The sequence below is a fragment of the Taurulus bubalis genome, assembly GCF_910589615.1.
Source record: "Taurulus bubalis genome assembly, chromosome: 11".
Taxonomy (NCBI): Eukaryota; Metazoa; Chordata; class Actinopteri; order Perciformes; family Cottidae; genus Taurulus; species Taurulus bubalis.
Genome location: NC_136599.1, coordinates 11,405,151 through 11,423,383, shown reverse-complemented (window position 1 = coordinate 11,423,383; position 18,233 = coordinate 11,405,151). Strand labels below are relative to the sequence as shown.

The following is an 18,233-nucleotide window of genomic DNA, read 5'->3' as shown; positions in this document are numbered from 1 at the left end:
GCTGGTTACAGCCACTCAGCCATTGCTGCTTTTTTAATGAGCTAGCAGCAAACTGGTGATGTTTGTACTGAATGCATATATTCGTGCCGATTGCCAAACACTGTCAAAATGACTCTACCTAAAACATGTCATGACTTTGTTTTCATTAACATGAAACACATTACATTAGCTTGTTCTTTTGAGGCAAATATCACCTCAACAAAACCACTACAACTCACTACTGTTTATTTATTAAAAGTTCTGATATTTTGAAACTGTATAATTGCTCACGTGTTCAAACTCATCTCAAATACCTCGAATGCATTTCATTTTAATATATGAACAAACGTGGGTGTCATATTAAAATTGTACATCCAAAATAAATCACTCACTATTTACAAAGCTTTAATTAACTTTCTTGATCAAGCGTGTAATGTCTCTGGTGCTTTGCTGTGGGACTGACCTTGTTTAACTGCAACAAGAGACATCAAAGAGACATTTAGCAGCAACAAAATATGCAGAAATTCAAACACAACCTGTAATTACACTTACTGACACAGTAAGTGAGGTGGAGTGAGGTGAACAAGTATTTATCGTTAGAAGACAAGATGGTATTTGTCTTGATGCATGCAGCATGCCTTACGGCAATTTCCCCACCTGCATTAACACTGTGTTTAAAATTCTGCAAGACAGCAAGTGACTGCTTTTATTTTGTGACAGTGATCAGGTATGACACACTGGCAATAACATATGAATACTATGCAACAGCCACAAGTTGTTTCACGAAACAACACCATAAAACAATAAACATGAGTTGTTACTGTGCAGGTTAATGTCAATCAATTGTACCCTGTGAGATTTCCGAAATCTGCAAAAACCAAAGGACCACATTGTTGACCTTCACTGACACCTCATCACTCAATGGCCATGTGGCGCTTTTTCTCACCTTTTAATACACTTCATTTATTATCACCATTACACCATTATGTCGGGAAGGTGTTGCCCAAATTAAATTGCGGCTCAAACGCCAGCACGTACTGTCTGCCACCGGTGCTGATTTATTTAGACAAAGTCGTAAAAAGCTACAGGTTTAAAGGAAGGTTGCCGCCTTCGGAAAGACATTTTATGAAAAGATGGCAAGACATATACAAAATAATACATTCACAGTAGCTTTTATACAATTTGTATAAAGTGCAGTATTCGAGGAGTGGATATGCCAATAGCCTTTCATAGGTCCAGAGTTACTAACATGAAGGCAAGGGTCAAATCTGCACTAACAATTTGTGAGTATTTACGACCTGGTTTACTATGGCAGTAGCTCATGATGTAGTCAGTTACTGGCCTCCAGGAACATGTGAAGTGACCAAGTGAAGAAGATGTCAGGAAACATGCTTACTAACTGAAGAAAAAAAGGGTAATGCAGTTTCGTGAACCAGATATGAAATGTGTCCCAAGGCGTATTCTTTACATTTAGTGTTACTCTGCAACACAGATTGTGTGCATCCTTGAGCTCTAACAAACTTGTTGAATGCATTTCCTTTCACATACAATGTTTGTAAAGCCAATGGATTTGAATTCAGCATTGTTTACATCAAAGTTCACTTGCTAGCAGTTGTCTTCCTCCCCCTTGCCTCCACCTGTAGATCAATGCAATAGTGTGACACCATTGGTAGGACCGTTCATTGCTTGACCAGCAGGCACACACAGGCATCTGCCTCTTCATGCATGAGATAAACAAACCCATTCATAGAAACTTTGTAGAAGAACATGGAACTGTTCAGTCAAGAGAATCAAAAACATTGAGTTGAGTCTGAGAAAAAAAAAAGTCTGCTGCTCAATAAAATGAGTACAGTATATTCTCAGGTTTAATGAATAACATGCACGACTCCAGGTGCAGAATGAGCCAGGCACAAATGATATTTTCCATGTCCACATATCTGCGAGGGTCCCCATGATGAATTTATTCATCTGCCCACGAGGTTTGAGACACAATGTCCATGCCCAACCCAAAACTCCTTGAACACTGTCAGAATAAGGAAGAAAATGCAAACTCAAGACAGAAAGGCCACAGACAGCCTTTCACTGCTGAAAGTAAATGTAACAGCAGATGTCACATAACAGAGCAGCATAGTATTACATACTATAACAAAACTATATTTAGAAATACAAATAAGCAGCAGGCGGAAGAACATAGACAAAGAATACTCTTGGCCAATTTAAATTAAGGCCATATAATTATACTCTACTGAATATCAGGGAACCTCAAGATGAGAGTTTGTCAAACTGGAGGGAAGTTGAAACTATGCCAGTTAATGCTTGGCAATCCTGAGAAACTAGCAAGAGTATGATAGATTTTAAAATGATACAATCGAAAAATCCAGCCCAGTATTGCCAACTCTTTACCAATGAAAATAGCTAGTAGCAATAGCTCAAAGAGAGGCTAAATCCCTTTAGGCCTACCTCAGAAGCCTTCCCTAAAATGACTATGATGAAATATAACAACAAACATGGCTGTTATTAATATTCAGCGTTATCAAGCTAACAGCTTGTGGAAGACTCTGGTGACGAGCAATGAGTGCACAAGCTAAATATGCGCAGGCAGACAGACAGGCAGGTAGCTGGTGCAATCATTACATTTGAGCCATACGCCGTGACTGCCTCCTACGAAATGTAACACACATCTGCGCAACAGCAGTAATGGAGACACACAACATGGAGAGTACAAAAACTGCAATCGGTCAGCTCGGGTTTTTCCCCTACAACTTTCTGATGCTGGTGGAGATTGTTTAGAATGGAGACAACATTAAATAAGTGTAAGAAAGCCTCTTTCCAGAAACACACATCCAGCAAAGCCATTACTTTACAGACCTTTTGTTCACCACGATTGCAGAACTGCAACAATTATGTAACATGATTACAGCAATTGCACAGTGGTGGTCTCCTATTTAGAAAAGACATAAGGCAAAGATATCAAACATAACTCTTATTATACAAGAATTGGTGTCTGGTGACTCAAACAAATAAATGGTAAAGGTATATTTTAACAAATGACTCTTTCTACATTTTGATCTCCCTCTTGCCTCTCAAAAATAGAGGAGCAGCCTCCTCTGCTCCTCTAGTAACAGAGGAGGCTGCTCAACATAAATGAAAGAATGGAAAAATGATTACTGCTAGAACCTGATCGCTTACAATATATGCAACTAGTGTTGCGGTATTGAACTCTAACGCTAATCCTAAATCAGTGTGACTTTCTTGGAGTAAACTATTAATTAGGCTTTACTCCGGTCATCTCGTGACGCAGGTCCAATCTGCCACATCAGCCAGCCAGCCTCCACCCAGTCAGTCCATTGACTTTCCGTGGATTAAGTTATTCGTAGTTTCCTCTTTTCTCACGCTGCTCAGTTCAGAGAACTGGAGGCAACCGTGATGGTGCCACAGCTAGGCTGCTGGGAGGCTGCAACCATAACAACTTGATGGGAAAGTTGTGAACTTTCATCCAAGAGCAGTGTCATGTTGGGATTTTGACGATTGTTTCCAGAGGAAGGAAGGAAGGAAGCAGGCAACCGTAGAGGGGCGTTGGTACAACAGCCAGCTCTGGCAATTGGAAGAGGTACAATTGATTGGTGTGTTTCAAAAGGGAGATGCTCTGGTGAAGATACTGCAATGTGGAGCTAATTTGAAAAATATATTAAAAAGTGTTGTGCACCTCTACAGCCCAAACAAATTGTTTCAAATACATACATCTTGAAGAGTTGGGGGTGTGGTGGAAGGGGGAGTGGTGGAAGAGGGAGTGAGCGTGAGATATGGGCTGTGAGGGAGCACCAGTACACTTGGGAAAACTGATAACTGCAGACTCAGGTGCTGTCCACTTACTTGTCGGCCCACTCATCCGCAGCTGAAGGGATTAAGTTGGTGGGCACAGCAACTGCTGTGACAACAGGAGGCAGAGGATTGGATGCTTGTGTTCGCACTGAGCTGCACGTACGCAGTGGAAAGCCAGCCAAATTTCTCCTCTTAACAAAAAAAAAAAAACAGTAAAGCACGAGCATGGTGGATTTTTATCAAACATTGTTGTTTGCCTAAGACACTTTCAGCTGACAGCATGACAAAGGTAGCGAGGGGAGAAAATCCCTCAATGTGTGCGCATGAGGTAATCTTATACAAATCAAGAAGTCAGATCACTTGTAAAGGAACATTTTATTTATTGGTTAAAAAAACGATCAATCAAATCTTTCTTTTAATGTTTGAATTGTCAGCCGAGCTCAGGATCCAAACTGTTGTTTGTTAATGTCATGTATTCAAAATAATGTTCTCTCCTCCATAAAACGACTAAATTACTAACTAACTAAAAATGTGCTGTACTTGGTTGAAAGGTAAAAGTCTGTTGTTGGCTCCTGTCAGGAGGGGGCTGTTTTTACTTGTGAGGTATCATTTAAAGCTCTAATTTATCTAGTTTAGGTTACTGTTAGGCACTTTGTAACATGTTTTAAGCATTGGGGGCATAGACTGTATTAAATATAGTCTCAGTGATGTCACTGAGTTTAGGTGACGTCACTTAGGTTTCTAAAGATCCGTTGTGACACTTAAAGTGGGTGGCTATGGCCGTCTCCATCTTGGAAGTGACGACACTAAAACTAAGCCCTCAATCTCACTGGCATTAAACTTCACTTTCGTTTTATAACTGTAGAGGCTCAGTTAGATTAGGTCAATCATTATTATTGTTAGGAAGAGGTGAAGTTAAATTTGACAAATATCTGTCTATTGTTTTAAAAACAGTGGTTCTCCTGTATTTTGTAGTAGCTGCACATATTTTAATTACCATCTATTTATTATTGAATAAAATGTATTTATTTATTTAATAGAGTCTGAATTAACAATGAGAGATAAATCTTTATTTCAAGAGGAGTTGCAATTTAGGAAAGTTAAGAAATTGAGGTTATCTGGCAGGCATCAAAGTTCATGTTACATTTTGCACAATAGCGGACCTGCTTTCATCACTTATCAAGCTGCAAGTGAAACTCTTTATAGGCAACACAGAGCCAACAAAGGCACAGCCATCAAATTAAAATTCACTCCATTTACTTCAGTTTTCCACTCAGAGCCATGAGGCCAGAGTATTCATTACCCTGAACAAATGGCCTTCAGATGAGTGATTAAAAAGTTGAAAAGGAACTAAGAGCGTAACGACGCTCAAAATAAAATGAAGGAGACCAGAGTAAAATAAAAACTCCCTGAAAAAAGAAACTTTTCCTTTTATACTAACTTTATCAGAGCGCTTTCAAGGACAACCAAGAGCAATGATGCAAATGCACTATTTGGTGAAAAGAATGGAAAGAGAGAGTTATAAAACAGATAAACACTTGAGAAGATTGAATAGAAGCCAGAGGGGGGAGGATTATTTGGCAAGGTAGGTGTGATGATAGCGGACAGAAATCTAAGATCAGATACCCACCTATCTAAACAGGAGTGCCCCCCACCTCCCGACTGTAATGTAAGCAGTTCAAAGGCAAAGACTTAGCTGCAGACGAGTCACTATCATCACCATTGTGCACTGTGTATACTGCGGCTATGTACTTCTCAGAACTGCCTGATCAAAAGCATACCAGTCAGAAAAGTCATTAATCTTGCAGTACTCTTTTCCGTCGTTGTTAAGAATCAGTAAGGGGGACAGCTATACTTCAAAACAATGACCCAATGTTCGTATGGTGATGCTAGTTGAAACAAACTGCCGAGCAGCCAGAGACATGCAATTTATCTATGGCAACCGAATGATAGATCCGCAAATCATTGGAAACCACCAAGACTGGAAATTTCTGTTGAGTAGCCGCACATTTAAGAAAGGAGGAAGATGTCCATGCTCCTTAAAATATAGCTCACAGCTATGAGCTCGACAAGTAAAATTATATTGAAATCCAAAAGAGTTGTTTGGATGAAGTGAACAGTAAGTGAGGAGATAAGGGGAGAGGAGGAGACAAGGAAAGGAGAGGAGTGGAAACAAGGATACAGGAGAGGAGACAATGATACAGGAGAAAGCAATGGGAGACAGCAGGAGAGGAAACAAATAAGAGGACGAGATGATAATTAAGGAGAGGAAAGGAAACATGGGAAGAGGAGAAGAAGAGAGGAAAGGAGTACAGAGGAGAGAGAGATAAAGGGGTAGACAAGTATACAACAAGTATAGAGCAGACAAGACAAGGGTAGAGGAGGATAAAGGAAATGAGACAAGAGGAGAAGAATCAATGATAGAAGAGGCTAAACAAGAAGAGAGGAAACAATGACAAAAGGGAAGAGAATAGAGGAAGGCCGACAAGTATAGAAGGAGATAAGCTAGGAGAGGAAAGGAGAGGAGAAACACAGAAGAGGTGAAGGGAGACAGGATAGAAGATACATGAGAAGAGGAGACAATGAAAGAAGGGGAGAAACAAGGACAGGAGGGGATAGGAGAACAATAAGAGAAGTCAAGAGAGGTGAGGAGAGAAGAGACCAGGACAGAAGAAGATAAACAAGGAGAGAAGTGAAGAGAGGAGAGAAGAACCAAGGATAGAGGAGGAGAAACAAGGAGAGGAGAGTTCTGTGTTCAAAGATCCAAAATAGAAACTTGGAAAAGTTGAGACAGTTTTTTGGTTCAAACCACAAAATGAAATGAATTAGAAGTCAAAACAAAAAAAGAGATTAAGTGAGACCACCTTGTGTCTGACATGTTCTGCCCTTAAAGCATAATCTTACCTCATATTACTCCTGCTACTCAAAGACTTTCTAGCCTTCAAAACAAACCTTTTCTTTCCCTTAACTTCTCCTCCTGCCATCTTTTAATTTCCTCTGCCACAGTTTAATTTTTTCTCTTGTTGCTTAAACTTTCTCTGTCATTCCAGGAACTGTCAGACCTGCAAACTCATGAGGGGTGAAAACGGTGACACCAGTGGGGCGGGGGCGGGGGCGGGAGGTTGGGGGGTATGCACACATACACTACCGTTCAAAAGTTTGGGGTTGCCCAGACAAATGTTCAGTTTCTTCGCAATTTCTCTCATGGAATAGCCTTCATTTCTAAGAACAGACTGGCGAGTTTCACATGAAAGTTCTCTTTTTCTGGCCATTTTGAGAGTATAATGGAACCCACACATGTGATGCTATGCATTGGGAAGGCTAGTTGTATAGCTTCTCTCACCAGCATAACTGTTTTAAGTTGTGCTAACATAATTGCACAAGGGTTTACTAATCATCCATTAGTCTTCTATGCGATGAGCAAACACAGTGTACCATTAGAACACTAAGTGATAGTTGCTGGAAATAGGCCTCCATACACCTATGTAGATATTTCATTAAAAACCAGACGTTTCCACCTAGAATAGTCATTTACCACATTAACTATGTATAGTGTATTTCTGACTAATTTAATGTTATCTTCATTGAAAAAAACAGTGCTTTTCTCTGAAAAATAAGGAAATTTCTAAGTGACCCCAAACTTTTGAACGGTAGTGTGTGTGTGTGTATATATATTTTGTAGACTTAATACTTACAATATGCAATACTGCTATACTATACTGAATATTGTTTTGCTACTACTACATTTCACTTCATAATATTACACTTATATGCCATAATATGTATAATGTACCAGCCTTTTTATTTGACCATATTATGTCATACTGTTATACCACTTTACTTTGAGGAGACGTCACTGTTAGTCTAGAACACTGAATAATGTTTCCACCAGTAAACCTGAACATGCACACCTCTCTCTGTGTGACAGTGATTATAACCGCATAACTATATAGATTATAATTAATTAGAGGATACACTTTTTCCTACACGTAGATCTTAAACCCTTAAATATAAACAGAAGCCCGGCCACCCTACGAAGGAAACTCATTTTGTTCTTTTTATTAAAATAAAAGTTGGATAAAATCTCCACTGGTCCTCTCCTTATATGTAGTCAGGTGTCGGTAGGTAGAACTGCAGCGCCGCTGACTCGCCGCTCTCCTGTCTGACGTCACACGCTGCCACGGACTCTCCGCTGCCAGTAATCTCACTCGCTGTCTCTCCAACAACGTTAGCTAACGTGTTAGCAGGCTAACTAGCTTGCTATTATTAAACTGGTGGGAGGGAAATAAAGTCGCTGTAGACATCTAAACGCTGATTGGCCAAGACTCGACACGTCAAAGATCTTCTATTGCTAAAATGATCACGACCTCAGTTTTTTTTCCGTGTCCCACTCCAATCTCAGAAACCGCGGACAGTTGCCCCCCCCCCCCCTCCCAAAAACAAAAACTCTTCGGATCTACGTGATTCACGTGAATGACATATTTTGGTTTCAAAACGGCCAATTTCGCCGAAAGGTGAGGGATTTTCATGTCTGTACTGTTGTCCCGCACCCCTCCCCGTCTTCTGTGTCGAAACTAAATCCTTGTACTTGTCAAAACTTGACAGCCTTATCAGTTTGAGTATTGTCACCCGCTTAAACTCTCACAATAATGACCACATAGATGGTAGCATGAGAAAAAAACTCAAAAAGAAAGGGAGAGAAAATAAATCACTGCTGAGCGAACTATGCAGCCTGGCACCCCAGCTGTGAAAACCTCCAATAACACGAGAAAGAGTAAAAGATTCCTTAGAGTCCCGTTACTCCACTTATTGAATTTTTACAACCTGGTGGACTGCCAGGCACTTGGCTCCATCAACACATTTCGTGCCATTGCCACTCCTTGGTCCAGAAAAACAGAAGAAAGGAGAGACGGACAGAAAGACAGAGAGCAAGACAGCTGGTTGAATCATCCTTCTCACCCACAGCTCTCTGCTTTTATGATCTCTGTCTACTACTTTCAGAAAAGATTATGATGACTGTGTGTGACTGTGTGTGTGTGTGTGTGTGTGTGTGTGTGTGTGTGTGTGTGTGTGTGTGTGTGTGTGTGTGTGTCACCGCGAACAGACATGTTTATCACATAACCACATACGGGCCCCACACACAGCTTGGCCTTGATCGCTCCGGTGTCAATGAGAGAGCTGTCTGTAGTTTTGTGGTTTTTAAGTTGTAGGGGGGATGAGCGCTCACACCTTCACACAGAACAAAGGTGCTACAGTTCCACTACTGTCGATAAAGTGGTGGGAATACAGTATTGTGATACCACTGATTACGCAGCTGTTGCCAACAATGAATTCCATTCGAGTGGCTCACAACAGCTATCTGAATCATAGATTAGACGGCGCCCGAGAAAACAGCCATGAACCTAAACTCTAACCATCTAGCCCAACCACCGACAAGGCCAAATATCAGTCAACAGGGTTAAAAAAAATACGAGGAGCTCAGTTCCGCTGAATGAGCTCTCCAAAAATATTTTAATGTTGTCTATTCCTGCTGTGGCTGTTCACATTCAACGCACATTATTAATTACAAAATAATATTTAAATGGTGCAGTTAACGATGCAGTTACAACAATTTTATTATAACTGCTGATTTATTAAATTGGAGTTCTGAGTGAAACATGATGCCAAATTCAGCAGAGAGGCCTCAGTAGTATATAAAAAGTCTTTGTCAGATAATAAACATAATCAGTGTGTGAAAACCAATAATGACATGTTATGAAAGAAGTATGGAAAGTAAGTAACACATTCTCAGACTGGATGCAGAAACACATACCGGTAGTCCAAGCTATATAATAACATCTCATTGTACATTTTACAGCCAGGAGAAATATCCTTGAGCAAAATCCATTTCAGTTTTATGAAGTTTTATGACTAAAATGTGACTTTAAACCAACTTGAATTTACTAAACTAGACCTTCAAATTACGTACATTTTCCAGGCAAAACCTGCATTTCTCAACAAAATTTAGAATTTGCCTTGACCACCAAAATCATCCAGGTTTGTCACTGTACAATGTATATGGTGTTCCTGCCACCGATCCCTCAGGTGTAGGAATCCTACTGGTTTAAACGTTTATAGTTCAGCCATCAATAGCACCACTGTACATTATCTTGCCATGCCACGCTTTAATTATATACCCTCACATGTTTACATTCTTTCATTCACTTTATGAGAGAGAGCAGCAATAGCAGCTAACAGCCTTTCTTGCATTAAGTGCAGTTGTCAACAAAGAGGGATTTGCTAAAGAACAGGCAGTTGAAGGATCTTGTAAGAGCACAAAACAAACACGGGGAACTGGTAGCAACCATGCAAAAAAGCCACACTATAATCTGTCCCATGCTAGAAAAACACATATATATGTGATGTGTTCGGTTTCATGTAGATTGTCTCTGTGTTCACAACACAAGGAATGCAAATAACCACTCATATACTAGTGTGCTACACTATTATTTCCGAAAATAGTGTTTAAGTGATAAATCATGAAGAGAACTGAAAGTATTACATAGATTATATACAATATGTGGCCTTGATCTTAAAGTGGTAGCTTGAAAAATTAAGAAAAATATGTTTGCTTTTCTGTTTCATATGAATAAATGGTTTGTAGTTTGGATACTGGTTAGAATTTGGTTCACTTTAAACTCTAGTAATGTAATTAAGTCCTCAAAATCATTGATGATAGAATTAATTGTTACTTGCGGTCCTTCCTGGAACTGTATCTAGGCACCAGCCAGCTCACATTGGCAATTGAAAAATTGTACGGCATTGTAGCTGCTTAGTGATGTGAGACATTGCACACAACATGTAGTGTATCTTTGTTCCCAAAATGTCGGCGTATTCCTTTAACCGTGAGAAAAACAACAGGGACCTTTTTTACTTCTTACCGTGCCACTGACCCTGACATCGAAAAGACGCCCCCAGTCATCTTCATGGCTGTCCACCATCATCATACTTTCATCTTCCTCCAGGAACCACTCTGCCTGTAGGTCAACCTTCACCTCCTCCCCCATGGAATGCATCCCTACAGCTGGGAACAGCCCCTCTGCAGAAACGGGAACCTCCAGTGATCCCACCTGCATGAGAGAGGGAAGTAAGGAAACAATTGGTGAAGAAACGCCAGACAACATTATACATACAGACAGTTCTGCTAGTGCAGAACTAATGCTGGTGCAGGCTTGAAATATAGCATGATGATACAAATCTGATTAAAAACACCTACCTCTTTGCCATTTTTGGTGAAAAAGACTATAGTAAAACCCGCTTTAATATTTTCAGTGTGTATTCCACAGCCAATGCGGTCACCACGAGCACACTTTGGCCCAAATTGCTGTCCAACGGGGTTGCCATTGTATAACCTAGGAAGAGTGAAGAGATAGAAATCTTCATAACATAAAAGCTAGCTAATTAATGCAAAAGAAAAAAAATAACCATGCGGTCATTATCATTTTCACAACTCCAATGATCTCTAAGCAGCCAGCAATAACGTATTTGGTCGGTTCTGTGTCCTCCTGCAAGTTTACAATACCAGTAGGGTAACCACTAACTCATTAATCAAGCAAAAATGAAAAACACTCACTGGTTCCAGCTCCTCAATTATAAGGGTTTGCTGCCTTATTTGGGTTTTTGACTATTGGGTCGATTAAACAAGCAAATATGTCTCCTTTAGCTTTGAGAAATTGTAGTATGCATTATATTTTTTTTACTATTTTCTACTCAAACAGTTAAACTTGGAGCGTAAAAGTTTCTCATATCAGCTCTACAGTCTAACTAGTAACAAATAAATCTAGCGAAGTTAAAAGTTGAATATTTACCTCTAAAATGTAACGAAATAGATTTTTTTAAATAATTGAAATAATCAAGTTAAGTACTTCAGAATTGTACTTCAGTAGCCTAAATGTAACAAGAGCAAAGAAATGTTTTTCTTCATTGATCTAGTCCATTAATTTTCCTCTCAAGGTGCACTAATTTGATGCATTTAACTTTAAAATGTAAAGAATGATCTTCCGGGGAAGCATGCCGCACAAAGGTCTCCATCATAGTCTCACAAAATCCTGTAGGAAACACTGATATTTATAGACTAAATGATGACTCAAAATGTATCTATTTAAAAAGTACTACAAATAATAATTATGCATATCATTGCCAAAAATTCTATTTCTGTGACCAACAAGTTTTATGCTGGTGAAAAATGCAACGAGACATATAGTTATGTGTGGATGGAGCCCCAACTGACCACAATCCATTTTCTCAAACGATGCAAGAAACCAATGCTGCACCGTAGCGAATAGATAAGACTGTGGTTGGACTTACTTGCCGTTGTCAGCATGGTACGCTACAGAGTATGGCAGCCAGCCAGGCTGGTGGTCAAGCCTGTAGAATTTGGGCACCAGGCCCACAGCAATGGTACCCCTAACCCCTGTGTCCACTATTGTCACCTACACACACAGAAAGAGACAGAGAGAGAATGTTTAAACATGTTAACTGAGGCACAACTAACTAGCTGAAAATGCCACACTTGGAGCAGACCTTTATAGATCTTCCTCACCTTTTTTTTTGAAACTGCATGAATTTACAGCCGAGAGCCAAAATGAAAACACAGGTCATATTATTGTGGGAAACTTCACCTTCAATGAAAAACTAGACTCAGCAAAAGAAGCCCCCAACTAGAAAATACCTTTCTCTCCCAAATCCCTTGAGTCTGACTGCCTTTGCGGGTATACAGAGTCGAGATGTGCTGATATACTGTACATCCAGGGGTCAACAATATGGCTTGCCCGATTCCCCGGGGCTAGTAAAATGCCATGTCGGGCTAGTAAAATCAAGCAACTTGTAAAAAATAATTTAAAACATTATATTTTGTCCGCATGGTGGAAGTAGCTAAAGAGTGGGTCTTCTTATATGTTGCATTTGTGTTTTAACATTGTACAGAACTTTGTGGAACTTGTGTTCTATTTGAATGTTCTCTATAAATAAATATAATTTAATTACATTTCACTTTCTTCACATCTCTGTTGAGAGTTGCACATACACAGTACCGATAGTGCACTCACATGAACATGGCGGCGGGTAAAGACAAAGTTTATCAGCTGAAGTACAATCAATTATTTCAATTATTCTGAAAATGGGAGTTTAGTTGGGTGGTGTTAGAAAGGACGTGGGCAAAACTCTAATGTGTTATGCGGTTTGCCACAAGTTTGACAGCAAGGCGGATAAAAGATGATAATTAACTTTCTTTGTTAGATAAAACTGTTTGTATAGGGGTAAATAAACATTTATATCAAATTACATTCAAACCAGTGTTGCAAATTGGTCATATATTATGATGAATAATGACTAACAGGTAGAGACAGGACTGTACAAAAGCCCTTTTGTCCACTCCCAGATGAGAACATCGGAGAGCGCTCAGACACGCGCAGGAGGCATATTACTATGGGATCACTGACACACACTTTTTAATGGACTTGATGAACTGACAAAGAAGGCCACACGACGTTGGATACAAGCTAAGCCGTTTTAACAGTTTTTGATCTATTGATTAGGAAAAATACTTGCGCTGACGTGCATACTTGTTGATTTTCATAAATAGGTTACACACGTGGCCTTTTACAAATCAATTATAAGATCGCTTCCTGAACAGATTTCCCCATCAACACATTGATTTATTTGTAGTATAGATGTTGAAATGCTAAAATCACATATCTGCTATCATTAAATCCTGTGGTCTTGGTTCGGTTGTTCGGTCCAGCTGTGAGGTCCAGCTGTGAAAGCACCCTGAGAGATACACTGTGCTGTATTTAAAGTAATTTATATGCAACTGTCTAAAGTTTGAAACAACCATTCTGCTTTTGTATCTGGTGTGTTTTGTGTCTAACAAAACAGCAGTATACAGTTCGCTGTTCAATTTGTTAAATTGAATTAAATCCAAGACAACCAAGTTATTCAAGGAAAGTTTGAAGATTTTTGTGATAACACTGTTTACTGTGATACCGGCCACAATAATCAAAGCCTGAAACTTGTATACCAGCACATCCCTCGTCCAGAGCCCCGGTGGCAGCAGGGGAAAACCTCGACAATAACCTCCTCTCCTCTGACATAACACCAGCCTGATAGTTAAGTTCAATCAGAGCTAAATGACACACACTACCAAGCAGAATTAGGTGAGAGGTAATGCAGCAGACACAGGAAATCAGCCCTGTTTGGTGCGAGTCTGCTTTTCCCTACCTTTATCGGTGACGTCTCCAAGTCACCCCCCCCCCCTCTCTAAATGTTCTTCCTCTTTATCATTCCTTGCATTTCTTTCTCCCCTTCCCCACTTATCCGTCCTTCTCTACCTCCCTCTTCAGCCCAGATCCCAAACTCGCTGCTCCTGCATGACAACACATGTGAAACCAAGCTTCTTGGGTTTCTCTGACTAAACATTCCAGGTCTGATTCCTTTTTAGTCCAGCACTTGGATGAACTGCTTAAACATGTTTTTAGCTCTAAACTAAATGACATGATTGTACTTTGATGATACACATTAATGCTTGTGTTAATATTGCTGGTGTTACTAAATGCATAATGGTTGAAAATGTTTTTTCGTAAACCACTGTGTAGCATTAAAATCCCAGCACAGCACAAGCAGGTTATCTCCTTTCTGTGGACGTGAAATTAAGCCATCAGCGGATTACAAAATCTGGTGAATCAGTGTTAATAATTACCAGGCGATAGCAATGTTCTTTCCTACATTGTAACAAGAGTGTGTAGATGAAGCATTAAGCAGTTAAATTGTTCTCTAACAGCTGGCTAGTTAGCTATTATTGGCCTTGGCAGAACCTCACTGCAACATGTAAAATGTCTGTATGTAATGGATAGAAGTTACAAAAACATGTGCAATGAGGAAAGAGCAGGAATGTGCTCACTGGCGAGCCGTTAAGTTATGTTGATAGGATTTTTGTCTTCAAATCAATCTATTAATGCTGCAGATGTTCAACTCGAACAGATGGAGAAAGGGCAGCAGTAGTGACAGAGGCGAAATGGATTCCTTATGAGAGCAGAACCAGAAGAAACACAAGGATAGCAGTGACGCATACTTCGAAAGAAGCCTGACCTTTATCAGCATAAACGCTCCTAAATTTGTATAGATATCTAGGAAACTGACAGCATGTGCGTCACACGGTGGAGAATAATATAGAATAAAACAAAATATATCAGGCTCCAAATGTGATTTTCATATAAACAGAAATGCTGTTATCGTTAAGATTTTCGGGCTGGAGAAGGAGAGGGAGTGATCTGGAGGTCAGATGTGAATTTGACATCACATTTAATGAAAATGGTCACATCTGGCACAAATCTGGGACACCTCACAGCCACGATAAATAATGTCAAAGCACATTGTCAACCTGTTTATAATCTTACTGAAGCAGATCTGAAATAGTTCAGTCTGAAGTGGTGCTTCTCGTCTGAAAAAAAGAATCTGAAAAGAATAGTGGAAGAAGTAAATAATTGACGCTGATGCTGCATGGTCTCGTCTGGCTCTATTTGCAGCTCAGCAAAATGACGCAGGTTCGCAGGATAATGTATAGCCCTAACGTTTCCTTCTGCCGCCTAAAAACCCAGACGAGGAAGTATGTCTGCCTCACCTGTCGTCTCATAAACACACGTCATAAGGCCTGCTCTGACGTGCACCATCGACAAACAAGCTGGCTCATAAATAACACACTGCAGCCCTCTACACCTTATTTATGACTAACTCTTGCAACTTTCCTGTGCTAAATCACCCCAAAAAATGTTTTGCCTCTTACTCTACTGTATATATGAGAACCATTAGAACGGTCCGATACAGATTTGCTTTATAAATGTCCGATAGTTTCTCCTGCTGCCAGTCTGCTTGCCTGTCTCTGCTGAAAAACACTGTGTGTTAGACTAATCTTTGTGCTCAAAGATACCACCTAACCCACACCCTCTCCCTCATTCCAATGCAGCTTGGACATTCTTGAGGTAGTGGTTTTGCACTGGTGAACTGGGACTGTAGGGGGGCACTCAGAATTTAATATGAAGAGAGAAAATTGTCAGCAATGGGATTCCCGGGGATAAAATTGCTGGCTGGATGGTAAAGCAATCTTGGGCACACACAGGGATGATGGTGTGTGGTAAACCGAACATTTCCATTTCCAAAAGAATGACTGTCCACTTATTTTCTAATGGCGACCACATAATCAAAAAAGTGGAGAAACAGAAAGCAACAGTTAAGATAGCAGTTGAATTATAGATGCAAAAAAACTCTACGCTAAATTACAGCATCACTATCAATGAGCCTTACCTCAAAGTAGCAATTTCCCTTTGATAAAGGATGGCCTGCCACATAGCAACCCACCTCTTCAGAGTTCCCTTGGTAACTAAAGGGAAGAAATGACAGGTTGACAATATGTGACTTCGAACAGGTCTAAATTCTGTATGCACAATCAGAAACACATCTTGAAGAACAACCTCATGTTTTCACCGAAAGATTGTCAAGGCACTATCTGTATTATCAAATGCACCAGACATATGAAACTAAATATGTTCCCATTATCAACAGTTATGGGATAATTACATGATTTAGAACTTCTCTTTAGCATGATGGTTAGAGGAAGATATATCAAATGAAATGCATATGATTATTGTCTGTTACTGTTTTCAAACATATGATGTCCACCAGCTGTATATAAGAAAGAAAAAGGGATGTTTTGTTAAGGAAGTGAGGGCAAGGACAAATAAAGATTTTTCTGAGAACTACTAAAGCGTCTGAAGCTTTATATAAGAAATACAATGTGTTGAGTGTTACTAACACAAATAACATGGTAGTGTGTAGGTAGTAGCAGTATGCATCTCTGAGGCTTACAGTCAAACAAGAAACTAAACTCACCTCAAACTAATTACATTTTTTTCAGTTGGTATATGTCTGAGACAAATACTGTGCCTATTGTGTTATGCTGACCTAGAAACAAGCCTCAATTGACAGTGCTTCTGTGGAAAGCAGTAGACCTGTTTAGGTTTATTAATGTGGAAGACAAAACAAATGCTAACACAAAAAATGTCTCTCAAGCTATCTGTCTTCCATCCACCAGTGTTAGTCAGTGATATTGACACTCTATTATTTCCCAAACACACGCATTCAAAGTTTTGAGACTATAAACTAGTAAAATCCTCTCAGAGGCCAAATACCTCCTGGCTAGGAATACCGGTCTGATCTGTTGTAGCAAAGCAGATACAAACCTTGTTAAGTCAATCACATACAGATTATCACTTTGGGAAAAAGAGAGCATCTGTTCATCTCTATAATATACTTCTATAATATGATGTGGTCAGCATGTTGATGCATAGCAAACACATGGTCCATACGAATGATTATAAAAGAAAACATTTCTGTCTAATATCTTGCTTGGCAAGATCTACACAACAGAAAAAATATTCTAAAATGTGTAATAAACCCAATATAGGACACACAGGTTTTGCCACTCCAAAAATAAAAAGGCCACCAATGAGTCGGCAGAGGAACCAACACAATATAACAAAGAAGCATCGTACAGCTGTGCATTGTAAGGCTGACCTGAGTGTGTCTCCATCCTTCTGCAACCTCATGTATCGTTCCTGTGCATGGCGCCCATCTCCAATATCTCTTATTCGACGTCTCAGGTTCAGGAGGCATCTGTGGTGCAGGACGTTAATGTCATCCATCTGAATGAAGAAAGAATGGGGCAATAGGGGGGAAATGGCACTTAACCACAAGTTCAGCAGCAATGTTTGCCGTCATAGCGGTTGGTTGCCTGAGAGAAAATAACACAAGGAGGAAACTGAATCACAGGGCACATACTATGTACAAACTACCCAGCTCCTCTCAAGCATGTGCTGCTGATTTTTCTTTACAATATGTCTTTTAAGATTCTGATAAGATTCATCTAATACTTGTATAAGTATTCTTGTATAAGTATCAAGATGTGGTAACAATGCACAGCATGTGAAAGCATTGCAATTATAGTTATCACATTGACACCAATTAGAAATGTTTTTATATGTATGTCCTGTGGTTTTTCTCACTACAACATCATATTTGCTGTTTATCATGGACAGCTGGACACTGACTGCTCTTGTGGTTAAGTCCCTATGCCACTTTGAAGGTACAGGCTTTATGGTACTAGTGCCATAAAGCTAAGACACTATATTAGTTTAATAAACAAAAAGGACAGAGAAGCATTCAACGAAAGGAAAGACATTTCATCCTGTTAAGCATTTGAATACTGCCAATACACAGCGAACCATGAAACTAATTGCATAAGATACCACTCAGAAGTACTAGTCAGTTTTAGAACTGGTGAGTCTGAAACAAATATAGTTTGAGGGGCCATTTACATGGAACAAGTCTACATCTATGTGTCT

The 18,233-nt window shown here is 39.7% G+C and overlaps 1 protein-coding gene across 1 annotated transcript in view; it reads right to left on the bottom strand.

Annotated features, from left to right (window-relative positions):
• Positions 1-17,534, bottom strand: part of LOC306743208 (SPRY domain-containing protein 3-like) — a gene marked incomplete at its 5' end in the record, with an annotated part of 44,620 nt that extends 27,086 nt beyond the window's left edge. The window contains 5 exons of the mRNA XM_079225703.1: positions 10,722-10,910; positions 11,057-11,192; positions 12,148-12,272; positions 16,138-16,213; positions 17,407-17,534. Of these exons, the coding sequence (XP_079081829.1) occupies positions 10,722-10,910; positions 11,057-11,192; positions 12,148-12,272; positions 16,138-16,213; positions 17,407-17,534 (654 nt within the window). The remainder of the gene's footprint in view (positions 1-10,721; positions 10,911-11,056; positions 11,193-12,147; positions 12,273-16,137; positions 16,214-17,406) is intronic.
• Positions 17,535-18,233: the final 699 nt, after the last annotated feature.